At 44.6% G+C, this 24,107-nt stretch overlaps 3 protein-coding genes across 12 annotated transcripts in view; 1 reads left to right on the top strand and 2 right to left on the bottom strand.

The window, feature by feature from the left end:
* LOC116390797 (chloride channel protein 2) overlaps positions 1 to 6,148 on the top strand; it is a 140,320-nt gene extending 134,172 nt beyond the window's left edge. For all 10 annotated transcript variants that reach the window (XM_031860857.1, XM_031860859.1, XM_031860856.1 and 7 more), the window contains one exon: positions 2,516 to 6,148. In XM_031860857.1, coding sequence (XP_031716717.1) covers positions 2,516 to 2,710 — 195 coding nt within the window. In that variant the 3' untranslated portion in view covers positions 2,711 to 6,148. The remainder of the gene's footprint in view (positions 1 to 2,515) is intronic.
* Positions 6,149 to 9,241: 3,093 nt separating this feature from the next.
* hspb12 (heat shock protein, alpha-crystallin-related, b12) lies at positions 9,242 to 12,687 on the bottom strand. The gene is made up of 3 exons (XM_031861278.1): positions 12,299 to 12,687; positions 10,962 to 11,122; positions 9,242 to 10,064 (listed from the first exon to the last, which is right to left on the bottom strand). The coding sequence occupies exons 1-3, from the start codon at positions 12,543 to 12,545 to the stop codon at positions 9,888 to 9,890; spliced, it is 585 nt and encodes a 194-aa protein (XP_031717138.1). The 5' UTR covers positions 12,546 to 12,687; the 3' UTR covers positions 9,242 to 9,887.
* Positions 12,688 to 18,611: 5,924 nt separating this feature from the next.
* fam131ab (family with sequence similarity 131 member Ab) overlaps positions 18,612 to 24,107 on the bottom strand; it is a 10,150-nt gene continuing 4,654 nt past the window's right edge. The window contains exons 3-4 of the mRNA XM_031861022.1: positions 22,794 to 22,925; positions 18,612 to 21,539 (exon numbers count right to left, since the gene is read on the bottom strand). Coding sequence (XP_031716882.1) covers positions 20,821 to 21,539; positions 22,794 to 22,925 — 851 coding nt within the window. The 3' untranslated portion in view covers positions 18,612 to 20,820. The remainder of the gene's footprint in view (positions 21,540 to 22,793; positions 22,926 to 24,107) is intronic.

Below are 24,107 nucleotides of genomic sequence, written 5' to 3'. Positions count from 1 at the left end.
CACACACACACACACACTCACACTAAGGATTCCTCCTCCCTCTGCCTGTTATGCACTGTGACAGACTAAAGGCTGCTAAATATTGCTGTCTCTATCTATTGTCTCTCCGTCTGTTCTCTGCCCCCCCCCCCTCTCTTTCCATCTCTCTCCTGCCTCACAAACAACTGAAAAATAACCCTTGCTCTCTGTGAATTGGCCAGGAAGTGGTGGTGAGAGGATTGCTGCTGAGTGCATCGCTGCTTGCCTGTCCCTGACATTTAGGCTTTTTTGTTCTACGTTCCACCAGCAGACAAAAAAACAACAAAAAGCCAGCCATGGCAGATAAAGCCCAGCCTCTGCCTCGTCTGTCTCACGGACACGCTGTTATATCACAGCGTCGCTGGTCCTTACGGGCGAGAGGAAACCGCATATTTCCACCCTGCAGCATGCAGACACTATTCTTTTCAGTGCAGGATTTGTAGCACCCAGACCCTTCACCCTATCAGCCAAACTACAAACTGGGACCAGACAGAAAACTCAATAATAGAGCAGCAGAGAAAGCAGAGAGATGTGATGAAGAATACTTTCTCACAGCTCCAATGTGTTTACAAGAACTAACAACAATGACCCATAAAGTAGAACATATTGTAAAGGGTAAAACACTAGAGGCCATATAAAGCCAATAACCTCACAAGACGGTCATCTTTTCCTTTCTCGATGAATCAAAATGTAAATCATCTTTTAGAAATCACACATGCATGTTTTGCTGTCTGGACCGAAGCAGGTCGGACCTCGAGCCGGAGGCGGCTGGGAAGTCAGCTGCTGAATAAACACTACATCAGGGGTCGCTAATAGGCGGACCGCGGTTCGGGTCTGGACCCAGACGCCGTTGTATCCGGACCCTGGACCTCAGACCGATAGATAACTGAGAATTATTACATTTTGACGGAGCGCTTCTATTTTAGCCGGCGCAGCTTTTCCAGCCTTTACGGCACTCGTTCAGCGGTGCAGGAAACACACCGACCAATGACATGTGTTATAAATCACATCACGTGATGCTACTCAGCCAATCACATATGTGTATTCTGATAAACTTCCTGACTCGAGTGAGATTTACACACACACACACACACACACACACACATGGCAGAGACGAGGAGAGAGACCGAGGAGTTGGAGAATAATAAGTGAGTCAGATAAAAGTAGTAAAAACCAGTTCAAATAGTTAGCTAAAAGTAATGGATAGATGGTTGAAATAGTTCAGTGTTACGACACTTTCAAGAAATTATTTTGAATTAACAGACAGAAGGAAGTGTTCCCATTGCGTCTGATGATCTTGTGTTTGGTCGGGAGTCTCCTCATAAGGACTCCTATACATCGGTACTCGTGTTTGGACAAATCTTTTTCTGTTCTGATAACATCTAAAGGAAATGTCTATGTTTGGTCTCAGTTCATCAACACGTTGCAGATGTTTACAGTTCAACGTTGTACGTTCTGTAGTTGGTGTTCGCTAAACCACCAAAATGCTTTCCAAACTTCCATAATTGGTGCTTGTGTCTTATTGGCTGTGGCTGCACATTCTTAATCAAAACTTCCTGTTATCACATCTGCAAAGACAATGTAGTGGTAATTCAGCTTGGCCCTTTGGTTTTACCTAAAGATCTCAGCCACTTTGATTTCCTGCATAAATCCTCCATTTTACTGAACATTTCTGCAGTTCGTACTGTGACAGAGCAGGTCTGACCCGTGACTGGACATTCTTTCATCTACTTCCAGTTCTCCGGTGCGTAGGTGGCAAGGCGGAGCCGCAGAGATTAATACATGTGCAGTCATTTCTCCCTCTCATTTCTCTTCTCCTACTTTCTGTGAAATGATTCAGCAAACAGCAGCATAAGTCAACGTCACTCCGACCTCACTTTCAGCGCACGCTGCCCTCTGACCGTGATCTATTTTCCTCTGATACGTTTCGGGAAAAGAGGTTCCAGTGCCAAAGAGAAACTGTCTGGTGTGCCAGTGCTTCAGATTGTGATGATCTTTCACTGTAGAGCGAGGCCTGTACAGCGTCAGGGTTAGCTCTTCTATTTCCACTCGTCCACTCGTGCCAAAACCTGTACAAACCTGTAAAAACGGCATAATAAAGCACTGTATAAATCCCTGTACCAAATAGTGCAATGTAGGCACAAAGGCACAAAACAACTCACGTGACCAAATGTAAAACGTACTGTAGTCTCATGGATGAAAGTGTGTATATATATACACACACACAATACTCAAACCAGACAGTATTCATACATACAAAGTCACTTTCTATTGATGCACACTATTCTCCCATGATGCAATGCTAGACCTTTTGCACTGGTGGAGATAAAGTGTCTTATCCAAAGTTTGCTACTTGTATATTCAAGCCATATGTGCTGTTAGGCTACTCTGACTCTTAAAAGCCTTAGCTTGTGGTTGGTTCAGGCGTGCATAGCCTCATTGGCGTGTAACCTGCATGAGTGTTCCAGACTTGAGCTCTTTGTCTTTCTCCATCCAGCTCCGTAAAGCCATCGAGGGCTCCGTGACGGTGAAGGGGGTGAAGGTGCGTCCTCCTCTGGCCAGCTTCCGGGACAGCGGCACCAGCAGCAGCGAGAACGAAGCCACCGAGCTCCACAAGCTGTGGGATCGCCACAAGAGCCTGTCGCTGCCCCGCGACCACACTCCCTCCGAGTCCGACGAGAAATCCCAGTGAGGGGGAAAGTGGAGGAGGACGAAGAAGAGCAGGTAGAGGAGGAGGAGGCGTTGCGATGTTTAATCTCCCAAAGCCACGGAAATGCAAGAATCCTCAGGGCATAGGATCGATATTTAATCCTGGAAAGAGTCCTACTGCTAGCCTCTTTGTAGCTCCTCACTCCTCTTCCTCATCTACTCCTCTTCCTCCCCACCGTCGACTTTTGCGTCATGGACCCACCAGTGCTCTCATCCAGGAGTCCTGCACTGACCAATCCAGACACTCCGCAGGGTAGAGGAACACAACTCAACCTGTGCCCTGCTCTCCATTTACCCTCGGGAACCCACAGCAGAGCGAATGTGGATTCAATATTGTTTTGGTGGGGGGGGGGGGGGGTGAAATCTTTTTTAAAAGGGATTCTTTGTCTTTCAGCAGACTTTGTTTATCTTTTGAGTTGAGATCAAAGTTTCGCAGCTTCTGCAGAAAGTTCATCTTTTGAACGAGTCTTCCACTTCAGCGACGATGACGAGGAGGAATAACGTGTACTGTGAGTGTGAGTGTATGAAGTGAGAAGAGGGGAGGTAGCAACATTTCTTATATGATTTATTTTCTTACGCATTTCTTTTCCAGCTTGAATCATTGTATTTGTGACTGATCAGGTGGTCTGGGTTTAACTGGAATTCGCCGCGGCTCCATTTCTTTGTATATTACGCGACAGTTCGCCCTAATTGAGAAGCACCGGACTACAAGGGGTCGGATGCATTTACTTGTTTCCAGTACACCTCTTCTCCTCCGGTCCTCTCATCTCTTCACTCCCGAGTTCTTAATGGTCAGATTTGCGAGTATAGTCTATGCAAGCAGACGTGCCTGTTGGCAGCGGCGGACGCATCCGTAGCCCTTCACATATATATAGAATGTGCACTCCTTTCATCCCGCAGAGCTACGGGCCTTACATCACTATAAGACACGTAGAACACACACATGGGGGGGGCGATGCACAAGACCGGGGCGATGCACTCCGGGAGGCGAGGTTTTTCTGCTTATCTAAATATAGCTCTTAATAACCGTTCCAGAGACGGTTGTGGGGGGAGAGGGCAGGAAGTGAGGGGGGGGGGGCAAATGGACGGCTGAAAGAATGAAGAAATCATTACCTAACCAGCTGCTGTGGGGCCTCTCATCAATCTGCCTTTGATAGTAATGGAGGTAAGCCAACACCCCACCCCCCACCCCCCCCCCATCAGCTATATGATGTCATGGTCCAGCCAGACTCCACATGTCCAGCAGTCAGATGACAATATGTGAGCAGAATCAGCTTGAACAGGGAGATTAAACGCTAAAGGAAATCCATAACTGGGAGCAAAATGTAGAATAACCACTTATGAAATGTAGCTCGTCTTCACCCTCCATACCTCCAGATCACGACTAAATTATCGCTCCAGCTGCTCGCCGGACGTAGCTGACCGACTGAATCTGTTTCTGGGGTGAATGAATGATTAATTGGCGGCGTGGTTTCTGATTCAGCAAGTCTGACATGACAGATGATGTATAAGTACTGTGTATTTAATAATTCATGTCTGCCATAATGCTTGAGGCTCGTCGGCGCGCTCTCTCTGCTCGTCGACATAAACACATTGATTTGTTTCTCCATCTTTTCCATATCTGACCGTACGTCCTTTAAGACACTCCTTTCTTTTTGAATCTTTTATTTAAGTTTCTTGGACGAGGCACAGACGTCCGCCTTAAATGTGCACACACACACACACACACCCACCCAGCTTCATAGACGCACTGCATGGGGGGGGGGGGGGGTATTTTTACTGGAAGTAAAACGCACACAGTAAAACAGCACGGCTTCGCATGACAGAGTGCATGTGAGTTTATTTTACATAAATATATATACGATCAAAATGTACCAAAAACAAAAGCTTGACAGAAACGGTGAATGTTGTTGAGTCTGTCGGCCATGTCGTGCCTGTGTGTTCTCTGTAGTTACAGTTGCTCCTGTTAGTCACTTTGATCAGCGTCTTCCATTCACTCACTGAGGGGGGGGGGGGGGGGTCTGAGCAAACTCACAGATTAATATATTTAACATCCTGTAATGTAAAAATCATATTTAACATCTTAACCAATCTTAAATTGTTGACTAATCTCTTTTTGAAAGAGATTTTGGGGTGGGGGGGCTTTTTATGATATTTGTTGAGTAATTTTTGACATTTGATGATTTCAAAGAGATAATGCTGTATTTTATGTCTGTTTTAAATCTTTTGACATGCTGTCTGAAATTATATGTAAAGTGCAAATAACACTAACGGGGTGAAGGCTTGCAATGGAGCGAGATAAGGGGGGGGGGCTGTAAGTTAATGTTGAAGGGACCAGCATGACGTCTGTTTGGTGACATTCCACAAGTGCCTTCATCGACTCCTCTTCATCAACAGGAATAACAAATCCACCTGTGAGATGTTCCTTTTCTAGCCATATGCATGCAGACGAGGCACTTTTCACACACAAATATGTAAGCGGGGGGGGGGGGGGTCAGCGGGTTGTGCAAATGTCACCATGGCAACCTGTCATTGTCGTCAGCCCCCCCCCAGGGACTGACTGAGATCCACTCGTCATTTGTTTGTGCTCTTCATCGATTCTCATGTATCCTGCCTCCTGTCAGAGCCCTCCTCCTCCTCCTCCTCCTCCTCCTCGTCTCATTCGCTACCAGGCAGCCGTAGACCGAGGTCGATGCATATTTATTAGTCTGTATTAATCAAAGTAGAAGTTTGTATAAAATGACGTTTTTCATTTTCTTTTTATGGATGATCCACTCGTAGGTAATCGATTTGTGCAATAACTGTTCATCTCACTTTGTAACTCCGTGTTAATCGATGTCGTGAACGCAAGATAACCTTATTTTTGTAAAGAAACCTGAAAAGTGTAAAAAGATGTTTGTATATGAGGAGCTCGTGTGCGATGAAGTGATATTTGAATGACGGTTTTCAGCGGGACGGTTTCCCCAGAAGCCTCAATAAAAGCTTTTATTTGATCTCACGGGAATCAGCGTAAAGATATTTAAGTGAAACACTGTTTGCACCTTTTGGGTGCTGGTCAGCCTTTGTTTTGGCTTTTGGGAAACCTTCCCCGTCTGGTCTTTAAAGGCTCTGTGGTGAATCTGTCATACAAGCCCGTCCTGAAGCACTGACGCTGGGTCAGTTCTATCTTCCTCTCCTTCAGTCTGAGGGGCTTCGATAGGACCAGATCCTCGCATCAGCTGTTGAGGGTTATCTTCTATCCACTCCTCACAGACTACATCGTACTGAAGGCCTCCACTACTGAAGGCCTCCACTACGGGCAAACCCCCCGAGGGCCAAACCAGACTGAGCTCAACAAAATCTAGAGATATTTTTCACACAGGAAAAAAAAAATGAACCATTGTTTTGTATATCAGGGATGAATAAATGCGATTTTAACAAACAGTGATTTTGTTGAAGATTACTTCCTGTTATGTCTTGGGGGACTGTAGCTGTGGGTCCTCTGCTTTGCCCCTCAGTCACAGCTGGAAAGCACCTGGAGTGTTGTTTTTGTGTTCCGCTGATTCTCCCCATGGGGAAGCAAACGCAGTATAATGTCCCAATAATGTCCCAATAAGTTCATTCTGTCCCCCGATCTCTTCATGGCACAGGGCGGCTTTACACGAGATTTGTTCCTAACCCTGCATGTTCAATGAGCAGATTTATACCCATAATTCAATCTACCCAAGGCTTAATATACTTTTATTTCCCCTGCACCTTTAGAATCTGTTTCAATGCAGCATTGGGTGTATTTGTCCTTCCTTCTTTGCATTTCCGCCGAGTTCCGACCGAAAGAAATCGGCCGCTACGACACTTTGAATGACGTTTTATTGGTAGTAAAGTGCTGGACACAACAAATGTTCTGTAGGGCTGAAAATGACGCACAGCTCTCATTTTAAAGTGCGTAACAACATGTATAGGGTATCTTAAGCCCTGCGACCTCAGTGAATAAACCTTTTCATCTTCAACAGAAGAGAGCATCCTGTATCCACATTAACTTAGACTGTTGATGTGTATAAGGTGCATGATTTTCTCATCTACTTGTGTGTATATATATTGTAGACCCTTCTGTCTCTGTGACATCACCGTTTCTTTTTCCCCAAAATGTGATAATATGCAAGGAGGTGCAGTTAGTGACAGTGTGGGCTCCGTGACATAGATCTGTTTGCAAGTCACTCTATTGCGAGCTGGTGAGTTTAATGGTGCGTTCGTATTCTTTTCAACTCGTTAATGCAGGAAAGTTAAGAAATATCACATGTCCGTGTTCTGTAGAGCATCTAGCCATGCGAGTATTCGGGACACAGACATCCAGCCCTAACAGTGAGCTGGAGGGAGGGAGGGGGGGGGCAGCAGCATCCCTCTGCTCACCAATGAGTCCTCTCTTTATACCTAATGGTACATTTTGAGTCCTCATTGTCTCATTCAGCTGCTGAAGTTCTGTAACCATTAAAAATCCCAAAATATTGAAGTTAGTCAAGTGCAGCACATCAGTGGCAGTAATGCAGACGATTGTGTGCTTTAGATGTGTCCCCCCGTGGGGAGTGTTCAGGGCAACAGTTGGCTCGCTGATGATCTGCAGCCGCACACTTTTTCACAGTCTCAATTTTGCGATTACGCCTTCGTTTCTTTGTCGGTGATTTTCTGTCCCCATCCGTCTGCTGCTTCATCATACACACACACACACACACACACTCTCCATTCTGTTTGCTGCGTGTGAATGAGGGGTGAGCATCTGGACTGCAGTGGGTGGAGAGTGCAATGCAAGAACAAAAAAGTTTAATGAGCTGAACGAGTTCATTCGTTAAGTAGGACGCTGCTCCGTCGCTCAGTGAATTAAAAACTTTATTTCAGTCATAAACACATACAGGTGCATAGTACCTCTGCACCAATCATTTAGGAGCAGTGGGCGACTGAGGAGCTCAGTGTCTGGCTCATGGACACATGCAGGAGGACAGTAGGAGCTGGGGTTTGGGTGTCTATGACAAAAGAAGCTGTATTCATCCTGCGTGCACAAACCCGTCATGACTAAAGTGAATTAATAGTTCTGAAAATATATCCAGACCTATATTCTGTTTGTGGTTTCAGATGTTCATGTCGTGACAGACTGGACTATTGGGATTATTGGGACTATTGGGATCGGCCGAAGTCTGCATTCTCCGTGTGGCTTTCTAGTTTCTCAGGATTCTGTTGTGGTTGGCACCCCATGTAATCTATAAATCACTCTAATCTAACTGCCAGTTAATAGAGGTAGCGATGTGACACCAACATGGTGATATCCTGTTACACAAGCGGGGTGTGTGTGAGTGAGTGAGCGCAAGTTTTCCCCAAAACTGAGCCCGACAGCAGCCCTGCAGTCGTTCATCTCTCTCGCGGTGAATACACTCGAAACACTCGAAACACTCGAGCGGCGTTGAGCAGAGCGCCATCTGTCCACGCTGACGCGCTCTCCTTCTGATGAATATTAAATAAAGGTCCCACTAGAAGAAAGAAAAGAAAGTCTTCCTTCTTCAGTAACTGCTACGGTGGAGACTGATCGCCGGTAAGAGGTGCAGACACAGTTCACTCTGTCTTCATCAACATCACACAAGAAGAACATCAGAACATCAGAACAGTACACTAAGTACATGTGCTGTCTGCCCGTTACATCATGTGTAAAACGGACAAACATTAGAATTATTAGGTAATGTTAGGAATGTGTTGTTAACCTTCATCAAACATCAGTGAGCTGTCATGGCTTTGTTTTAAAACTCCTTTAGCCTTTGCACGAGCAAAGCACAGAACGTTTTGAATAAAAAGAAAATTTATATTTTTTTCATAATTATGTTTTCATAATTGAGGGTGTGAAGTGATGTTGCCGTGTTCTGTAACATGTATCTTCAGCTATGATGATACAAAAAACAAATCCTTTTTTAACACAGGACCTTCACCCAGCAGCTGTCCGTGTTCAATTATTTTAATTTACGTCCATAACTTGGATAACAGAACAAACTGTTATTTTGAGCCAAACCATGATGTTTTATACTGAACCTAAGAAGCTTTGTTGCGTTTTGTTTTGTTTCAATGTATGACATAAACCTGGTGTTAAAAACTGCGACAGTAATCATTGAGAAAATACGCTTTCCTCAAAACATCATTGAGTGTAGTTTTGTTTTATGGGAACGTGGTTTTGCAGGAGACCGGGTCGGGTGATGATACTTGGGTGTTGGATGTTTATTCTGCAAGTGGCCAAACAATCTAATAAATACAGTTTTAAATGATTGTGTTTTTGGATTTGGACGAACTAGAAAAAAGACATTTTGTTCTTCAGTCATGCCGGGTGCCATTGTGTTGTCATTGTGTTTTATATGTTTGTGCTGCAGACGCAGGTAGAGGAGATGAGTGGTGACGGGCGTGAGGTTTCATCTCGCGTCTGTTTAAAGACTCACGTCAGTCCGATTACCTCGATTAGTATCGTCAGTGGCTCGGGATGAGTGTCTGTGCTGTCAGAGCCGACGCTGCTAATAATCAACCGTTTATTTCAGAAGAGAAGTCAAATCTGATGACTTACTTTGTCTGGATTTAAGTTCAAGTAAAACAGGTCTTTCAGGTCAAACACATTCACCCTGAGTGAGTGTGTGAGGATCACAAACCCTTCTTTTTACCTTCTAACAGCAGCTCTTCTACTCTGTGGCCTGTTCCCTCTGACCAATGACAGAGCGGGAAACTAAATACATTAAACAAATAAAAATAAACTAGTTTCATGAATATATATTTGGGGGGTTAAAACTCATATTTATTCCATGTCTGAGAAAATAACAAATCCTCATGTTTATCATCACACTACATACATAGATGACGACTTGCTATAAAAAGTATTAATATACAAGAAGAATGTGAAAAAAGTAAAAAACAACATTAAAGACATTCGATAATATGTGACGGTAACGTCCCGTTCCCCCGTAGATCTGAAAGCAACAGTTTTCACTTTTGTCTCATTTTTCTGCAACAAAACTATTTGAAGCATTCTATAATCACATAACAGATCCAAACTTTAATATTCCCTATCAGTCCACCATGCACTCAACAGCCGGCCTTTCTTGAGTGCAGGTGGTGATGTCGGGGGAAAGGTTTGACACAGGCTGCACAAACATAGAGGCCACAAATCAAAGGCGAGCTTCACTGCGGTAGGTGGGGACCCCCGGGGGCTCCATGGTCCGGCGGACACTCACCACCAGGGTACCGTCGGGGTTCAGGGTCCCACTGACCGACAACGGGTCCATGTCCTCTGGAAACAGGGACTTGTGGGTGAACGTGTCGCTGACGCTTCCATCATCTAGTACCTGCAGGACAGAGGTTAGAGGTTGATCTGTAGAACGAGGAGGGGACAGCTGTTAGAGAGAGAGAGAGAGAGAGAGAGAGAGAGAGAGAGAGAGAGAGAGAGAGAGAGAGAGAGAGAGAGACTGACTGACTGACTGACTGACTGACTGACTGACTGACTGACTGACTGACTGACTGACTGACTGACTGACTGACTGACTGACTGACTGACTGACTGACTGACTATTTTTCTTTCCTGATTGTCTTAATCATCTGATGAGTTCTCAGATTTAATGGAAGTTATTTTATAATTCATTTGCGATTGTATAAACTGAAAAATTCAGCAAATCCACACACTTAAGAAATTGGAAACAATAGCTCATATGGAATTTTTGCCTGATAAACAACAATTGATCATTTAAAATGAAATGGTTTTAAACTATATCAGCCATGTGTTATGGCAGATAGTGAAATAGCCACGAAATGCAACCTATTGGTTTCATGTACAAGGACATGAATTGTCTGATTTACCGGTGGAAAGTCCAGTAGGACCCTTTATAGCGGTGCACATGAACTAAATTCATCAACAAGTGGTTTTTACTGTCGTCCTAAAAGAAAGTACGGACAATGTGTGTCCCTGTACACGAAACCGAGTATTTCACGCTCTGCCGTGAGACTGTGTTGCTGTATTGATGTGTGGCGGTTGCAAATCAGAAGCAGAACTTTTATTGTATTTTTTTGTTGTTTTAAGCCGATTTGGCTGCTGATGCTTGCTGGTCTGATTATTATTCTGAAGTTGTACACGATCTGGATTCATCCTACATGTGCATGTATCAAATCCAATTTAAAGATGTGTTAATGCTGCAGATCAACATGCAACTGAGCAGAGCTCACACACACACACACACGCACACACACACCTTCTGGGCGTGAATGACAACATGGTGGTTGTAGGCCATCACCACCACATCGTGCGGCTCAAACTGGCTGACGTCAGCGGACATGTAGTAAGTGTCTCCCAGGCATCGCACGGCGCCTCCTGTCCCGCTCTGCCGGCCCGTCACAGCGCCGCCTGCAGGAGCTGCAGAGAAACAACAGGAGTTCTGCTTGGAACAACATCTGCAGTGAAGGGAAGCTACTGTTGGTGAAGACACTATAATTAAATAAATGTTCAAACTTAAACTCAAAATTACATTTAATAACAATAATAATAGTTTTCTTGAATCATTTCACAAACAATGGTTCATTTAAACATTTTACACAATTGATTCACACATATGTATTTCATGATGTTTTATTTATTTCATATATTTAGGTTATACTTTGGGGCTTCGTATAGTCACGTAAAGCTCTATTGCTCAGTTGTTTGTATGCTCTGACTAGAACACAAAGCCATTAAACGCATGAGAGACTGAAGCGTTATGTGTTTACTGCCTGTCTGGAAAGAGAGAATGTTTCACTAAAGAAGAGACTCCGTGGTTTCATCAAACACATGCAAGTCTTGTATTTGTATTTGATTTGACATTTGAGGACAAAAATACTCCAAATGAGTCAAAATCAGAATGAAATCAGATTGTAAGCCTGGTTTACTTGATTTAATCCGCCTGTAGCTTCACACCAGTAGTATCTTTGTTGTTATTGTGGTTGTTCCTGATTCGTGTGGCAGCAGAACTGTTTTAACGTTTCACATTAAGTCTTTAGATGTTCCTGTGTTTTATATTAGCACTCCACTTTATATGCATTTTCTGTCACCTTGCTGTTCGTTTTTGGAGCCGTATCGACTCTCTTTCTCACGACTCCGGCTCATTACTTTCACTGAGCCGCAGGTCTTTTTCTTTCTCTGTGGCGTTTTTCTTTCAATCAACTCGCCGCTGTAATGGGATACTAATGCCTCCTGCCTGCTGGTGGAAAACATAAATGAGAAAGGCGCCTGAAGAAAAGCTGCCACGGTTCCCATGAGCAAGACACTAAAGCTGTGACTGCTCCAGTAGAGCTGTTGAGCATGATAATGCTAGAAAGGCTCATTTAACCTTCCTCATGTAACTTTATTACAGCCCTTTATGAATGTACACAGATTCACACGTTTCATTAAAAATGACCTTTTATGCATTTCAACATTTCAACACAACTCCAGACTGTTTGTTTTTTATATTTTAAACGTAAAATGTTGATGTTATTCATCTGTGGAAAGTCTTTAAATCATACTTAACATGTAAGTGCAAAATGCATGCTTTCTTTTGCCCTTCGTTCCCCTCACCAGTGTGCCCATAGGAGGCCCTGCTCTGCCTGCTGAAGGGGGTCGAGCAGCTGGCTCCCCCGGGGCTCCCCTCTCCAAACAGACCGGAGCAATCGGCAGAGTCGAGAAACGGCTCGAAAAGGGGATCCAGAGAATCGGGCGATCCACCCAGCGAGCCCTCCGAGCGATAGGAGCTGGAGGTGCTGTAGCGGGACGATGAGCGGTAGGACGAGGAGGATCTGCGACTGGAAGATGTCAGCGATGCCATGATGGGGGATATGTAGGCTACACACTTGGAAAACACACTCCCACACTATTTTTCTCAAATGTAATGTTTGCTAAGTCGCCTTAGAATAAATAGTGACCAAAAACAGGAGTTTACTAAAAGTGGATAAGCTCTCTCTAACTGTCCAGGGGTCTTTGTTGTGGGTTTTTATAAAGCCCCAGTGCATTGTGGGTCAGTGGAGCACAGCGTGGGCTCTGCAGTGTTCTCCTTTTAGCCATAAATGGCAGTCCGTCCAGCCGCATGGTGCCAGGAATGTAACGGACAAACTGATAAGGAGCGGAGACCCCTTCTTATTCAGACGCACAGCAGAGATAAGGCTGAATGGGGGCCACTTGGAGAGGCCCCCCCCCCCCCCCAGCATGTGGTCATAAATAGAGTGGTGGAGTGGTCAGGTCGTCCGTTGGACTGGCCGAGCATTCAACGTGGACACTTTATCAATAATGCAAGAGAAAAATGGCCTTTTAAGTTCAGCAAAGCTGCTAATGGAATAACAGATAAAGTTCAGGTCTGAAACGGAGAGCGCTTCATGAGAGAAATAAGTCAAGCTCAGAAACACCAAATGTGCAAAATGTTTTTTATTTGGACGAAAGCCAAAGTAAATACGGCTCCGGTTGACCTTTACCATCCATCTTTAAAAGCTTTAATTGAAGTGACGTTTGCCTTTTGACGACACAGCTGTCCACCAAGCTGTGCTGCATGTCAGCGATAACATTCAAGACTCTCATATTAATACTTTAATGCTATGTACGTGTGTTCTTTTCATTGGAGGATGTGAACAATGACATCCGGCAGCACGTCATCCTGCCCTTCAGGTTACTGTAGCCTCCAGTCACAGCGGGAGCTATAAAGCTGAAACAGTGCAGTAAATACAAGCAGCATACATCACCATGACACTTGTATCTGTCCTTGTGTATAATATTATGCATTGATAAATCCTCCACAGCATATTTTTTTTAAACTGCTTGTCAAAGCATGTTTAAAAAAAAATCTTCACTACGGTTTGACCTGAAAGACGTGCAGGATGAGAGGAAACAGAGAGGTTTGATTTAGTAAACGCAGAGACTCAGCTGTCTCCTCTAACGCCTGGCAGTCAGCAGCAGAGCAGTTCATCCACTCAGCTCTCCTGCCAGAGGTCCAGCGTCTCCACCGGGACTACTGTTAGTCTCTGGGGGGCACGCTGTGGTCTCCAGAGCCCGGAACACAGAACCTCTCCTGACCGCCAACCAGGGGCCCAATCTGGATTTCCAAAGTGGAGGAGGACACAGTTGTGATTACAGGCACAACTCCTCAAGAGGGCTGTAGTTTGTCACACTCATACCTGAGGGAGAACAAAACACAACCATGTGTTTTAAAATCATTTTGATGATAATGGTCGCAACAAAAATATTTGATACTTGACTTTTGTTGACATACTATAGATTCACGATTCACGATTCAAGATTCAAGATGTTTATTGTTTCCTTCAAAAGTACATCATTGTGAAAGTCTTTCTCTGGGAGGCTCCAACAAAGAAAGAAAATAAATAGAGAATAGAAAAATACACACAAAATATAATACAATAAATATAATGACAAAAATACAAGAAGCAATGAAAATATCCATCTGTAGGAAACAAAGACAGAACCACACAGACATTAATGTTGCATATTGTCCAGGGGTTGGATTGCACTTTGTTTGTGTGTGTGTCTGTGTGTGTGTGCGTGCGTGTGTCTATGTTATTTATTCTTTATTGCCTGAACAAGCTGTTCTTCAGTCTGCCGGTGCTTTTTATGGGGGTCCTGTACCTCCTACTTGAGGGCAGCAGTGAGAACAGACTGTTTTGTGAGTGTGTTTGGTCCTTAATGACACTCGGGGACCCCCTGAGGCACCACTGGCGGCTGGACAGCTCATATCCAGTGATTTGCTGGGCCGTGTGACCGCCGCCCTCTCCAGTGCCTTGCGGTCCATGCTGGTGCGGCTGACACACCAGGTGATGAAGCAACATGTCAGGAGGCTCGCTGCAGCTCCCCGGTAGGAGTCACTGAGGATTTGGGTTACAGATGCTGATGGGCCTCTTTTATTTACAACAGTTGTGATGTGGCTAGCACATGTTAGGATCTTGTGAATATTTACCGCCAGATATTTGAATTTGTTCACTTTGTCCACAGCTGATAGAATAGTGGTCTGATGTATCACATGGAGGGCAGGGGACGGGGGGGGGGTTTGTAGTCATGTTGGAACGGGGTGAAGGAGTTATATAATATAATTTCCCCTTATGTGTTGAACATGATGTGTTCCTGCAGTTTTGGCCGTACCTTTCTAAGATAGGCCGGGTAAAAGTCCTTCTTCCAACATTCTATACTATGGCTTTTTAATGACATTATTTGATTTACTATGACTAGTTATGGGGATTCTACATACTTTATCCATGTCTTTTTTAAATTAATTTCTTCAATATTTTATGACATCACCCCATTTTATGCTTATTTTTCAGACTTATTATGTCAAGTTTTGTTGACATACTATATTGTGATTTTTTTATTAAATACTACACGTTTTTTTCGACACACTATAATATAACATTTTTCGACATAAAATACTCTGACGTTTCTTTCCATACTATACTGTGACTCCTTCATGCCATACTTTACGACATATGTTTTTTATGATTTTTTTCGATATATTATCCAATTAATGTTTTTTGTCATACAATACTGTGACTTTTTGGACAAACTACAATAAGAGTTTTTTTTTTTACTATTTTTAACATTTTTTTACATGGTGTTTTTTTTTTAGAAATCTCATACTATGACTTTTTTATGACATATTATTTCATTACTTTTTTCCCACATAGTAGACTATGGGTTATTAACGACCTACTTTTTTTGTGACTTTTCTTTTTTTTTTTACATGTAGTTTATGATGACTTCTTTGACACACTATGATGTTCATTTTAAAACCTTTTTATTTTGATGACAATGTAATTTGACTTTTTCACGACTTTTGTAGACATCTTTTAAGATTATTTTTTTATGACTTTTATCCGCATACCATATTTAGACTTTTTAACATACTGTAAGTGATAACACAGCTGAGTGCATCAACAGTGCGGAAGAAGTTTTACAACAGCGTACAGGCCGTTGGTATCTAACCGGGTCTGACAGGCAGTCTGGTCAGGACCGTGGTCAGGAGGAGGTTTCACACCTCATTTGTTTTCGGATCAAATTGAAAGTTCTGAAAGTCCAGACCAAACCAGGTGTGAGACAGTCATTTTCAGAAGTTGTTGAATATTTCTCCATCATCGACATCTGGCACAGGACTGCGTTGAACATAAATACATTCTTTCAGGTACATTGTTTGTGTATATTTCACCTTCGACCTGATTTGACATCAGGAACAAAGCTAGACTTTTCTCATTTGGTTGTTGTTTTATATGGAACCTTTTCTCTATTTACACATTTTTTTTAAACCTTATCAAGGAATATTTTATTTACACTCCAGCAAACCGGAGCTGGGAGGTACAAGGATGCAAAACCCTGATGATCTCACACATCAAGCTTTGTTTGAAATCCATCACGTCCTGCTCGATATTTCCATCCAGTCCCGCCCCCGAGCCCCTACCAACCACATGGATTACTCAGCTCCCCGGGGACCCATGATGTCATGGGAAAATGAAATACTGCTGTAGGATCACTAAGACCAGCATCACTTTGTGTGGTTTCTCTAACTGCTGTCCTTTGCCCTGCTAATAGCGTAATGATGATGATGTCGTCACATCAGGAAGCTAATTGCAGCAGGCTTTATGGTGTGTGCACCACAGTGAATGTCCAGTAGTACATGGCGTTAAGAGGTGAATGTAATAGTTCATTATCTAATCATGACCATTAACCACGACATTAATGGAGCTCTGCACACATCTCCTCCCATCTCTCTTTAACTCTCAACTGTAATGTAACTCTATACATTCTTATATTTCATTTCATTTCATTTTATTTCATTTAATATTATTGTATTTAATTTTATTTTATATTATTTTATTTTATACTATTTTCTTTTTCTTTCTAACTGACGGTGACGGGGTTACAGCTTATATTTCATTGTGCTACCCTGTGTGGTAAACCTTGTCACCTTGTAAACTTTTATGACGTAAAAAATAATCACATCACACCAAAGCAGATTTTTTTTTGTTGCAAATAACAATAACAATATTTTATTAACTCGAAATAATATCAGATGCAGCAAACAAAGATTCATTTTTCAAATCCAAGATGGCAATATTCAAATAATTACATTCCGCCAAAAGAGGAAGAAAAGTATTAAAAAAGAGAAAAATGAAAGTCAGGATTGAGATATCAGAGGGAGGAGAAGGGAGGGTGTGTGTGTGTGTGTGTGTGTGTGTGTGTGTGTGTGTGTGTGTGTTTGACTGATGCTGATGATGTGGATGGGACAGTACATTCATTTTGGGTCATCTATATTCCTCTTACCCTGCTAGCTTGTCTTTGTCTCTGCTGGGTGAGTTGTATGGCTTTGCTCTCTGAACTCTCACAAGCCTTTCCATTTTGTGTGTGTGTGTGTGTGTGTGTGTGTGTGTGTGTGTGTGTGTGTGCGTGTGTGCGTGTGTGTGTGTCGCTGCATGCACCCGAACCCGCCTCCTCGGGGAGGCTAATATGGGTTAAACACAGACCATCTCTCTCTGTGAAGATTGCACTCACGATACTCGGCTCCTGCAGCAGTTTGTCTCAGTTGTGTTCACAGTCCTAATATTCACCGCGGGGGGGGGGGGGGGGGTGCCGGTGGTGCCCGGGCCCCTTCGGCTTTGTTCTAAAATGGTAAGTAGGCTATAGGGTGACAGGGGCACCACCAACTGAATATTCATACGCCCTCCAGCCTCGACACTGTCCAACAGATGTTTTGATGTCTTTTTATAGCGCCGGGTTCTCCCACCATCACACTCGCAGGGAGAATCTGGAGCACTTCTCTCTGATAAGTATCCAATGTCAACGCTTGCCTGAAGCAACAAACTACACACACACACACACACACACACACACACACACACAGAAGCGTTGTTGTTTCACTCTCAAGACATCTGTCTCGCTCAAGGACAGCTGGGCGTTCTTGTGTTCTTCCCTTCATTCCCCCTACATTGCTTTCCACAAACTGCGAAGAGTTTTATGGGACAGTTCACCTCAAAAGATGCGGTGGTGGTTGGTGAGGAGAGACAAGAGAAGGGAGGGCGCAGATGGAGAGCAAAGGGGGGGGGGGGGGGGAAAGACACACGGGTGAAATAAAAAAAGACAGACAGGAGAGAGATACGCATCTCCTGTTCGTCAGGCGGTTTTGTAATCGTGGGCTAATTGCCTGTCTGCCAGGGTAGCGCTCAGATTACGTAAGAAGCCCCCTGTGGGGATGTATGGAAGGTGGGGGGGGGAGACGACAGGACAGAGACATAAGGATGGAGAAGGGGAGACATTCATCAGGCTGTCTGCGTGTGTGTCAGCGGGCACTCTTCTATTTCTATCCTCAGGAGGACAAAATATTCTCACAAGGATGGAAAGACGAAGAAAGTGTCTACTTCTGCAAAGGACTTTGATTTCTAGGGCTTGAGATTAGATTTAGGACGTGGTTAGGGTTTGAGCCTGATCACGTTCATCAGGAGGAAAACACATGCGTGTCGATGTGAGAGAGGGACAGCTGGGTGAATGAAAAACGCATCACACCAAGGTGCCCGTCTTCTCTCACACACACACACACACACACACACACACACACACACACACACACACAGCTCGGGGAGAGAGGATGGAGGACACTCAGAGAGACAGACAGAGCGAATGCACTGTGGTGGACAGAGAAAACTGATAAATAGGGGAGTGTGTGTGGGGGGGGACGGGGACAATGCACTCGTCACCACGTCAGGACAAAAAGCACAACCTCGCCAGCATCGCTCCGGCTTTTAATGTCAAGCAGAAGGACGGTGACGCAAATCGGCCCGCTGTAACCTCCATCTGTGGCGGGAGAAAACACACAGGGAGGTGCAACAGGAAGGGGTTTACTCTGCATCTGCTGATTTAACAAAAGAACAAAAAACAAGGGAGAAGAGGAAGGAAGCCAAGCTATGGCCTGAGTGACAGCGTGGAAGATGGTGATGATGATGGGACAACTTGGGAGGTCAAAGGTGACGAATGAAAGGCACAGCTTCACCCCTGAGTTGTCGCTGTCTTTTCCAACTCCCCCTGACTGGGACTCCTCGTTTAACATGTAGGATTTAGTCTGATGTCATCCTGTTTGTATTTTTCAAAATAATTTTCCAGATTTATATACCTTTTGCTTTTATTTATTCTTCACAGCATTAAAAATTCAACCTCCAACGAGAGCTCAGCTACACCACACACTGTTTTAAAGGGAATCGCTGCATTGGAGGGGTTTTGGAATGGATGTACAGGGCAAGCTTAACGAGCTCGCTGACATCTTACAATACAGTCACACGCACACACACACACAATTTCACACACACATTTGCACAAATCGCAAACATAGGGACTCGCACGTTGAGGCTCTGCTAAACAGTCAAACATTAAAAGATGGATGTGGGGACTGAATCTGTGCTTTATTTGTAGAAAATAACTACGCACACCAGGCTTTTTCTACACACACACACCGAAACCGCACACGCAAGCGCACTCATGGAGGATGAGAGACAGGTGGTGTTATGGGTGATGCTCTGGTCCAATGGGATTTTCCTGAGTTGTATGAATGACGGTCCCTCTGGGAGAACCTCAACAGGGCTCCTCACATCCCCACGGACATGGGAGTTCCTTCATGTGTCACATAAACAATGACGTTTTGCAAATGTCATAAAAAAAGAAGGAAAAGTATTGAATAAAAAGGCAAAGCTTTTCAGGAGTTAACATGAGAGGAAAGAGCATTTTGAAGTTTGACTCTTCATGACAAAGGCTTTAACGAACCGTATCACAGTATTCTCTTTTGAAATAAAAACGTTTTTGTTCACATTTGTATTGTTATTTTCTTTTTCTTGTTTTTCCCAGTAAACTATATCACACAGTGATAACGAAGAAAAGGAGAAATCTACAGCCACATTAGCTTCGTGCAAAAAACCACATACACTGGCACGCCGCGTAGGCGAAGAGATCAAAGCAAGACAACGCATACAAAAATATAGAAAATCTTCCGATGCAACGTCATCTCTTCACGGAAAAAACACTTTCCCGTCTTTTTCCACCTGCGCCGCTTTCTGCCGATCACCTACCGCCGAAGGGTCACTTCAGGAACATTCGGTTCGTGTTTGTCGTCGTCGCTGCGGTTGTTTTTTTGTTTAAGACAACCACAGTTCTTGTGTCTTCCATGCAGGAATCCACAGAACCTTTAAGAATATCCAGTAGCTATGGTTGTCATTATGGCAGATGTCCATCATAATGATGTTTGGAATAATGTGAACATCAACATGTTTGAGTGATAGAAAACTAGTACAATAAAAGCATATCATTTCTGTTATATCATTTGTGACAAATCTTTTTCATTTATAAACGTTGTTATTTTAAAATACATACTATGTCCTGTCACTTTTCAAGACATTCCAGCATTTGCTCATAATTGGTAGTGACAGGATTAGATAGTTTGGCATACTCAGCAAGCCATGCCCAGGAGGATGCTATGTTGTCTCTTGCAAAGGAGGGGAGAGGGAGGGAGGGAGGGAGGGAGGTAAGGGCAGGTCCCAGGACGCAGTGTATGACCCTCCCTCCCATGGTAGAATCTGGGGGTGGTGGGCGGGGGGGGGGTTAAACAGGACAGCTGAGATTGCAAACCGTGCTCAAGACCGTCTCAGCCCGTCGATTTCAGCACTTGCAACACACATGCAAAGATAAGTTGACTTTCGGACTCATTCTGTCTGCCCGGTCAGTGGCGTCCATTTTTTTTTACAGTCGCTCCGCCGGCCAGGATGGAGACGGAGACGGAGGCCGCGTCCCGCGTGCGTGCTTCCCCAGGAGCACTGTCGCTGGACTGATGTCCAGTTCTCACACCGATAAAAAAGATTGTTTGGACGCCTTCAAGGAAAATAGAGTTGATACATCGAATGGCGACAAAGCAGTCACGAGGTGGAAAGGAGGAGTTGAAATGCTGCAAGTAAGGCAAAGACGGATGTTTTATGTTTCAGTCTTTGGGGGGAACAGCATGCGCGGCAGTTCAAACATTTCAGACGCCATGGAGGAAAGGGGAGGTTGTTGCAAAAAAAAAAAGAAAAAAGCGCTTGGAGGGATTAAACACTGTTGTTGGGCTCTCCTGCCCTCTCCTCCTCCTCCTCCTCCTCCTCCTCCTCTTCATCCTCCTCCTCCTCCTCTTCATCCTCCTCATCCAGAGACACAATCCCGGAGGAGGCCACATCGGAGACCCTCCTGCGCGGGTCGTAGGCGGGCGGGTACTCCGCTCCCTCCGCCTCCACCTGGCACACGGTGCTCTCATAGTCCTTGCAGGGGGTGTCGTCGTCCTCGCCGGGTGACAGGTACGTGTCAGAATAAGAGTAGCATGGAGAGTCCTGACCCCCGCAGGGCCTGATGCCCCGCCCTCCCCCGCCCAGGCTGTGGAAGCCGCAGTCCCCGCCTCCGCCGCGCCCGCCTTGAGCCGCCCGCTGAAGCCGGGCCAGCAGCAGCTCCTCCCCTCCCTGCAGCGCCGCCAGGATCTTGGCGGCGAGCTCGGCGGCGTTGCTGTAGGAGTGGTTGCTGCGGTGGCCACCCAGGTCGCGCAGGAGTGGATGGTGGTCGTCCAGGCTGTAGAGGCTGGAGCCCAAGGTGTCCGGGGAGCCCGCCGTGGGGGAGGGCTCTCCGCTGCCGCCTCCCTCTCCGCCGCCGCCGCCGCCGCCGCCGCCGCCGCCTCCTCCTCCTCCTCCTCCTCCCTCGCCACAGGGCCCTCGCAGGCCCAGATGTTGGCAAAGCTGACTGTGGATCAGGTCCTTCAAGTAAGGCGGAAACGATGACACATCTAGAGGAAAGGAAACACACTGTGAGCATGAAGTCATGCAGGAAGAAGAACATTGACGAGAGAAGAAATACGAGATCACCGAGCCTCCTGTCGGGTCACCGAGAGGTTGCAGCATCAGCAAAATCAACTTGCTTCTTTCCAGTCTTTATTTATACATCTTCGACTTTTTATGTACAATTATGCCCGAACAAGAGTTTCATGCTCTTCCACAGATCGATAGTTGGCGGCAGTAACACAAGAAACGTAGGGATGCACCAGCTAAAGGCAAGAAAAGAAGCCCGCTAGCTAACAATCACAGATGTAAACAATGCAGCTTTTTAAAAAGACACACTTGATGTGAGGAAGAAATATCCATCACTACATTTGTTAGTCCTCAAAAATGTTTTGCTGAATGTAACTTTAGCTCCACTGGGTGCCTTTAAGAAGAATAGGTTTGCTCTGGTTTGGCAACAGGAGCTCAAACTCACTAAAAAAAATGACTGAAAAGTAACGGCAAAATACCGTCAAAAAAAAAAACCAATACAGAATTGAAGGTAACAGGACCTGTTAAAAACCCTGAGTAAACAGATGTATTTACCGAAATATGTCAATGAGAAGAAGGAAAAATACCAGCAGTGGAAAATCATGAGAAAGAATAAATAATGTATGTATTAGAAATGACAATAGTGATAAGAAACCAGCTGCAAAAATGAAAATGTGACGTGATAGAGAAACGAATTATCATCTTTGATTTTCCACATTTTGTCCACCACAAAGTCTTAAATAATGGGCCCTCAGTCCAAAGAGGTAGAGTGGATTAGCGTCGTATACAGGCCGGCTGGTACGCGTGAAGCTCCAGTCACTAAACGGCCTTTCATCCAGAGAGCACGAAGCCACAGATGAAGACGGAGAAGCACCACTGTGCACCAATGTTATTAGCTGCAGTTCAGGTTATTGGTGGTTCAGTGTAATCAAGATGAAAGCACGGGTGTACACACACACACACACACACACACACGGTCAAATACACTGTGTATTTATAACCTGCTCGCACACCATACTCACACAGATACTGTCTCCGCAGCAAAGGAAATGATATTAAAGTTGCAGGAGGGATATCAAATTGCGCCGAGGAACAAAAAAAAAAAGAGAGGATGAAAACTAGGGCACTGGGACAAGGAGAGATACAGGGAGAGAGGAGGGTGAGGTATTAGGATAGAGAGGGACAATATGAAGGAAACAAATGGGATTTAGTGTGTGTGTGTGTGTGTGTACCTGTGCTCTGTGTGGTGGGCTCGTTGGCGGGCAGAAAGTCCTCGTCGTATGAGTCATCGTTGGACTCGTCGCCGTCCACAGACGACCAGGCCCTCAGCTTTGCCTCCGCTATGGCAAACTGCTCTGCAACACCTGCACACAAACACACACATATACTGTGTATATATATATATATATATATATATAAATATATACGCACAAGCTGCACATGTACACACACAAATACATGGTTGGCATGGTAGCAAGGAGGCAGCGGTCCCTCGCGCCTCCGTGTCGTGTAGCTATTGGTTTGATTGGCAGGTCTGAGTGCAACAGCGTTGTAGTGTTAGACTGGACGGAGACAGACTTCCCATCACAGTCAGAGTTCTCTCAGTGCTCATTACGGCCGCTGCTCTTAAAGAAGGCTGCGTTTGATGCTGTTGTTCTGCACAGCATCAAAGGACGTTGGCAGAAGCACAAAGACGATCCCACGTAAAGCCCCGGACAACGTCACTGTTACGCCAGGAGAAACACTTTGTAATCAGCGTTGACATGACGGTGATTATTGTATTGGTGAGAAGTCATTAAAACTCCATCGGTGGGACAGATTCACTGTTGAACCTGTGTGAACATACATTGATGTGTTTGCACGTACAAAAACAGCGACAATCAGAAAGAACAGCCCGTCTCTGACATAAGGACATAAAGGCCTCGGCCAGTCGTTCACAATTTACAGTGTTGGTCTGTTTTTACGGTTTAGTCCACCCCACTTATATCCGTGATGGGGACAGAATGTTAAATGCACCTCTCTGTGTAATGCACTAAAACAACACACCCACTGGCCCCAAAACATGACCACATGGTTAAATCAATACCGTTTACACGGGGAACACAAACTAAACATTACATGCTTCACACCGAGTTATTGGATTTACAGTAGAAATCAAATAAACTGTTTGCAAAGCTACACTGTATTTACAGGGTTTATCTGTCTGACTGTGCACATGCATGTGAAACCACTTCCTCTGCTTTTTGTAGCTTGTACACACAGTAGCTTTCGTAGCTATTGAGGCGTAATCATGTCGACAATGTTCTCAAGTAAAACAAATAAAATTATCATCTTCAAATCACAAGGTGTTGAGTTGAACGAGTTCATCGGTAGCTGTATTCCTGTCGTGGTTATTTGCCCTCGCTACTATAATAATAAATCACCATATTTTGCAAACACACACATATAAGGCCACAGAGAGGACATCAATGTGTGTGTGTGTGTGTGTGTGTGTGTGTGTTTCTGAGGTGATTCAGCATGTGCCAGAACCAATAAGGTCCAAGTGA

The sequence above is a fragment of the Anarrhichthys ocellatus genome, unplaced genomic scaffold (genome assembly GCF_004355925.1).
Source record: "Anarrhichthys ocellatus isolate YVR2014 unplaced genomic scaffold, GSC_Weel_1.0 scaffold24, whole genome shotgun sequence".
Taxonomy (NCBI): domain Eukaryota; kingdom Metazoa; phylum Chordata; class Actinopteri; order Perciformes; family Anarhichadidae; genus Anarrhichthys; species Anarrhichthys ocellatus.
Note: the sequence above shows the minus strand (reverse complement) of the source record. Positions and strands in the feature narration are given on the sequence as shown.